The sequence below is a fragment of the Danio aesculapii genome, chromosome 16 (assembly GCF_903798145.1).
Source record: "Danio aesculapii chromosome 16, fDanAes4.1, whole genome shotgun sequence".
Taxonomy (NCBI): Eukaryota; Metazoa; Chordata; class Actinopteri; order Cypriniformes; family Danionidae; genus Danio; species Danio aesculapii.
In genome coordinates this window covers 9,627,394-9,633,393 of record NC_079450.1, presented here as the reverse complement: position 1 = coordinate 9,633,393, position 6,000 = coordinate 9,627,394, and the positions used below count along the sequence as shown (strand labels likewise).

Genomic DNA, 6,000 nt, shown 5'->3' with positions numbered 1-6,000 from the left:
TCTGCGTCTCATTTTGGAGGCTGCTACTGTCCACCGGAGGTCACATTTTGGTGACGCACACTTTGAAAGCCTTTCTGAGTAAATGAATAAAATATGAGGTTTTCCAACAAGGCAACCCATGGTGCTGAAATATAATTGGCTAAACTGACATTGGGTGGGTTAAAAGAACAAAAACAAAGACAGACGATCCGGCACGTAACGCACATTTTCAAAGCAGAAAGTCTGACTTCAGCATTGTTTTTCAGATAAACAAGAATGTTCACTTAGCATGTTTCTTAAATATCTGCAAACATATTATGGTATTTTTATGCTTTAGAAGAGTCAAAACTTTAAGCCAAATGTTACGTAATTTAAATGATAGACCTCTTCTTGAAAAAAAAGTCATAATAGCAAAGTATAAAGATTTAATGACAATTTATTGCTATTTTAGCTGCACAGTGATCCTTAAATAACGTGTTTTAATATGTCAGCAAATGATTCTAAATATGTCATATATTTAGACTATTACACTATATATATAAACTATTACACTAAGTGAGGTTTATTAATAAACTAATTTCGAGAGGATCATGTGCTTATGATTTATCACAGCCGGTCTCGTATTAAGCTAATCAGTATCATCCAATCATACGAGCCATAAGCTACTATAAATAACCACAGTTTTCAGTCCACTTTATCTTCGTTTGGAAGAAACCCCCCTTCCTCCCCATTCTCCTCCTTCACCTTAGATCGGGCGGCACGGAGGCCCAGTGGTTAGCACTGTTAGCCCCACAGCAAGAACACTGCCAACCCTGGTCCTGCCAGGTCAGTAGGTGTTTCTGTGAGGAGTTTGTATGTTCTCCCCGTGTCCGCGTGGGTTTTCCCCGGGTTCTCCGGTTTCCTCCCACCATCCAAAAAATCTACATCATGCATAACAATGAAACAATTGTCTAGCCCCCTTGCTTTTTCCTCACGTGTTCCCTTAGCTACTGCAGACGGGGAGTTCTGAGATCCACCGAGCTCAGGCTCCCCTCTCGCTCTGCAAACGGGAGGAAGCCCTGGGCTCGAGGATCCCTTGAGCTCGGGGCTCTCTCCCGGGACACATGCCAAACAAGCTATTGATGAATCATCAGCTAAGTGTGAACTCTTGAAATGGCAATTTAGTGTTTGTGCGTCTGCTGGAAATCATGCTAAAAGTATATAAAAGTCATAATTGTCTAATGTACAGAAAACAAGCTGCATTTCACAATATTTGATGTTTGAAACCCCGTTTTTGCATCTTTAATCCATAAATAAACATACAGAAAAGAAATGCTGCATAATTGATGTTCACCGTTTATTTTTCAGATCTGTAGTCAGTTTTTCCTGTCATTAGCCTTGTGCTTTTCTCGTTTTGCCTGATATTTAGCATTGGTTCTTGAAGATCACATTAAATTTTGAACTCTGCATTCGTCTCGATGCTAGAATTAGAGCACATGAGCTTCCTCTATCTTCTGTATTCTGAGTTGTTTTCTCATTTCTGTCATTCTGTGATCAGCACAAAGCAGCAGGTACCAAACGGTGATTAACTCAGTTTTTTGACTGTCTAATTGCTTCACGGTCAAATTGTGTAATTAAGCCACTCGGATTAGCACCTTCAGGATTAGTCAGGTACAAAATTGAAGCTATTGATATTTTGAAGTGTGTAAATGTGACGCTCAGTTTCAACATTTAGTGGGCCACTTCACTGCCTGTAATCAGCCTATAGTGAATACCCAAACCCAGTTTGGTGTCTCATAGTGAGAGATTGATGTTATACTACACTTTTAATTAGATTTAGATCTTTTAAAGGGGCCCTATAATGCAAAAATCACTTTTATAAGAAGTTTAAGCACAGTTGTGTGGTGGCAGTGTGTGAATATAGCCAGCCTGTAATGGTAAAAATTCATAAATTTTATGTTTTATAATCACACTTGATAAAAACCGTCTGCAGAGACACTTTGATTGACATTTTCTCTTTGTACGTGTCATCAGAGGGGGAAAGCCCATTAGTGATGATCTCTCCCTCATTAGCATAGGATGAAAAGGCGCGTGCACACCGAGACGTATTTTGCTCGTGTTTTCCATCAACGTTTAATGCCTCGTGACCAAATAAAGAGCGTCAATGTGATCGTGCACACCAACATGCAAAATGCCAGGCGTAAAAGCGTCATTTTTAAAAAGCGCCTCATGCTTGTTTTTTTGTTTTGACGCACCAGGTCAAAACCTTCTCCATCAATCAGATTGGCACTTTTGTTCACGTGCACGGAGCTGCTGAAGTTACAGTAAACAGCACTTGGAGGCACTCAAGTGCAAAACTGTCAGTGCGAGTGCACGCTGAAGAAGATGCCGAGAGGCGATATGAACGTGGAGTTGCCTATTGCACTGGTGATTAATAAACATTTCTTCATCGCTAGAGCAGGAGCTGCTGCTTGAACCATCCATAACAACAAGCATGTCAACTTTGTCTTCTTCTTCTGTGTTACAAGCGGGTGTCAGAAGCTTAAAGTCTAACGTCAAGGAGTGATTTTGCATACTCTTCTGCTTGATGCCATTGAAAATAGCTTGGGTTTGAATCCGGAAAAATGTCTTGAAAAACGTCTTTAGTCTTGTTTTTGAATGCCAATATGCTGATACATTTGTAGCTCCGCCATCTTTGGAAAAGAGCACAATATTGACCAAGTGCCATGTTTTCAGACATTCATTCATTCATTCATTCATTCATTCATTTTCTTTTCGGCTTAGTCCCTTTATTAATCTGGGGTCGCCACAGCGGAATGAACCGCAAACTTATCCAGCATATGTTTTATGCAGCGGATGCCCTTCCAGCTGCAACCTATCACTGGGAAACATCCACACACACACACACACACCCATACACTACGGACAATTTAGCTTACCCAATTCACCTAAACCACATGTCTTTCGACTTATGAGGGAACCTGGAGCAACCGGAGGAAACCCACGCAAACACGGGTAGAACATGAAAATTCCTCACAGAAATGCCAACTGACCCAGCTGAGGCTCAAACCAGTGACTTTCTTGCTGTGAGGCGAACATGCTACCCACTGCGCCCATGTTTTCAGACATGTTAATTAAATTTTTGGCAAAGCAATGACATTTTTTTTTTCTTCAGACAAGTAATATAAACACACTAAAAATGCTGGTGTGTTTTAACCCAATGTTGGGTCCAAATGAATTTTTTTAATTAATTCCAATTTAATGTTAAAAAATTATCCCAACGGTTGGGTTTTGTCCATATTTGACCCAGCCAGCATTGTGTAAAAGTAAACCAGCAGTTTTTTCTAGCATGTTTGTATATTTATCATTCTGACCAATTGTCATTTTCTAAAATCAAATTGTCATTAACAATATTTATATTTGACATTTAAATAACATTTAAAATGTCATCAAGTCTTATAATGTACAGTAAGATAAATAATGACGCAAAAAAACATCACAGAAGTGTAAAACACTCATACAATAATATTTCAAAATACTTCAGGGTGTATGTGTGCGTGCGTGCGTGCGTGTGTGTGTGTGTGTGTGTGTGTGTGTGTGTGTGTGTGCACTTGAATGGATTCAACTAAGTGGATTAAGTTGATTCAACTTAAAATATTTAGGTTATCCCAAAATGGCAAGAATCGTGTTGTTACAACTCATTTTGAATAAGTCGTTTAAATGAGCAGCAAAATAATTTTCTGAGTGTACTTGACAATACTCACTAATACTTTACTGCATCTTAAAAATCAAATAAGTTTAGCCTTTGTCATACACAAAACCAATGCATCTCATAAATCTGTGAAATCACCATAATTGCACAGATGTCACACACTGTAAAACCCAACAGTCAACTTTGTCAAATGAAATGAGTGTAGTTAACTCAGAATTGCCTGAAAGTTAATTCTACTCATTTGAAAAGAGTTTTGAACTCAGTGTTGAAGGTAATGAGTTAATTAAATACCTCATTACTTCAACTTAAATGGAGTAAGTTCACAGTACTTAAATAGACAATTTTTTTAACGCAGATGGTTTGTAGCAATTGGTTTCCTCAAACGATTTGAGTTGCCTTAACTTATTGGGTTTTACAGTGCTCATTTGGTTTGAGTTCTCTTCATTTATTGGGTTTAACTGCTCAAATTGCTTCATTTACTCAAATGGATTAAGTTTACAGTACTTATTAGGATTAGTTTTTGAACTTAAATGGTCTGTTGCAATCGGTTTCCTCAAATGCTTTGACTTACCCTAACTTTTTGGTTTTTACAGTGCACTAACTCCTACTGTGTTCTCCTCAGGTCCGTGGGGCAGGTGTATGGGCAGCGAATGCGGTCCCGGCGGCAGCCAGAGTCGTGCGGTGTGGTGTGCTCATGTGGAGGGCTGGACGACCCTCCACACCAACTGCCTTCAGTCCAGCCGACCCGCCAACCAACAGAGCTGCTTCCGCGTCTGCGACTGGCACAAAGACCTGTACGACTGGCGGCGGGGCGCGTGGAACCAGTGCGTGCCCATATCTCTGCGCACCGGCCGCACAGCAGCCTGTCTGCAGGGCGAGGAGGGCATCCAAACACGCGAGGTGTACTGCTCGCTCCGAGCGGACGGCTCCACAGCAGACGATGCCATCTGCGAGTACTTTGAGCCCAAACCCAGACAGGAACAGGCTTGTCTTATTCCGTGCCCTAAGGACTGTGTGGTGACTGAATTCACCCCGTGGACCACTTGCTCTAAGACCTGCGGGTTGGGTTTGCAGAACCGCGTGCGCTCTGTAGTGGCGCCGCCACTTTTCGGTGGACTTCCGTGCCCGAATTTGACTGAGTTCCAAACGTGCGCACCGAGGGCCTGCGAGGGCCGAGAGACAGTGTTTAATCTGAGAGTGGGCGGCTGGAGCGAGTGCCAGAGTTTGCCCGTGCCTGCGGTGATCTTGCCGACCTCCACAGCCGCCCCCTTGCGCGCCGTGCGCCAAACCCGCCGACGGAAAGGCAAGGAGCGGAAGGGCAGCAGAGACCCGGAGATGCGGGAGCTCATCAAGAGCAAGAGAAACCGCAACCGGCTCAGTCGAATGGAGGATGACCTCTGGAATATGCAAATAGGATTTCAGGCCCGACAAGTGGTTTGCGTTCATCGAAATGGAAGTACGGTGCCGCTCAGGTTAGTGACTTACAGCATTGGAACTAAAGAGCTAATTTGGCATGGATAAACATGAGGTTTTGAGAGATGGATATATGCATGCTGCAGTGTTAGTAGCCTACTGTAAGCAGTGTTGGGGAAAAAAGTAATTGGTGACAATCTTAAGTTACTTTTTTAAGTAAACATGTGTAAGCTACTATATAAAATAATGTATGTGTCATGTGATTTTTGCATTGTTTAAAGATTAAGATAGGCTTCACATTTTTAATATATGACTTTTTTACCCAACAATGCAAGTCATGCTCACAAATATTGGTTGTGGATTTTGATGTCTTGGTAAACAAGAGTTGGATAGTGAAAATCCTACACTGTAGAAAGTGAATTGTGGGGTCTTAAAAATGAAACCTAATTGATTTCAGTTTTCAGTAAGGAATCAAGAAGAAAAGGATTAATTTCTTAGGTGTAACAAAGTTAAAGGACGTTTATTTTATTGTTGCTCAGTGGTCACTCACTTGAGGATAGTTTTTATTAATTAATTCAAAATATACATTTAAATGCAGTGTCCCATTAGAACTGAAGACTTAATTTTCTACAATTAAAATGAAAACAGGTCTTTATGTCCGGCAAGTGGTTTGTGTTCATCGAAATAGAAGTACGGTGCCGCTCAGGTTAGTGACTTTCAGCATTATAACTAAAGAGCTAATTTGGCATGAATAAACATGAGGTTTTGAGGAATGGATATATGCATGCTGCAGAGTTAGTAGCCTACTCTAAGCAGTGTTGGGAAAAAAGTAATTGATGACAATCTTAAGTGTGTTACTATATAAGCAAAGTAATGTATGTGTCGGGATTTTTTTGTGTGCATTTTTTAAAGATTAA

General features: G+C 40.9%; 1 protein-coding gene across 1 annotated transcript in view; it reads left to right on the top strand.

The window, feature by feature from the left end:
* Nucleotides 1-3,979: 3,979 nt before the first annotated feature.
* Nucleotides 3,980-6,000, top strand: part of LOC130243047 (thrombospondin type-1 domain-containing protein 7A) — a 163,355-nt gene continuing 161,334 nt past the window's right edge. Inside the window, exons 1-2 of the mRNA XM_056475082.1 lie at nucleotides 3,980-3,984; nucleotides 4,264-5,146. Of these exons, the coding sequence (XP_056331057.1) occupies nucleotides 3,980-3,984; nucleotides 4,264-5,146 (888 nt within the window). The remainder of the gene's footprint in view (nucleotides 3,985-4,263; nucleotides 5,147-6,000) is intronic.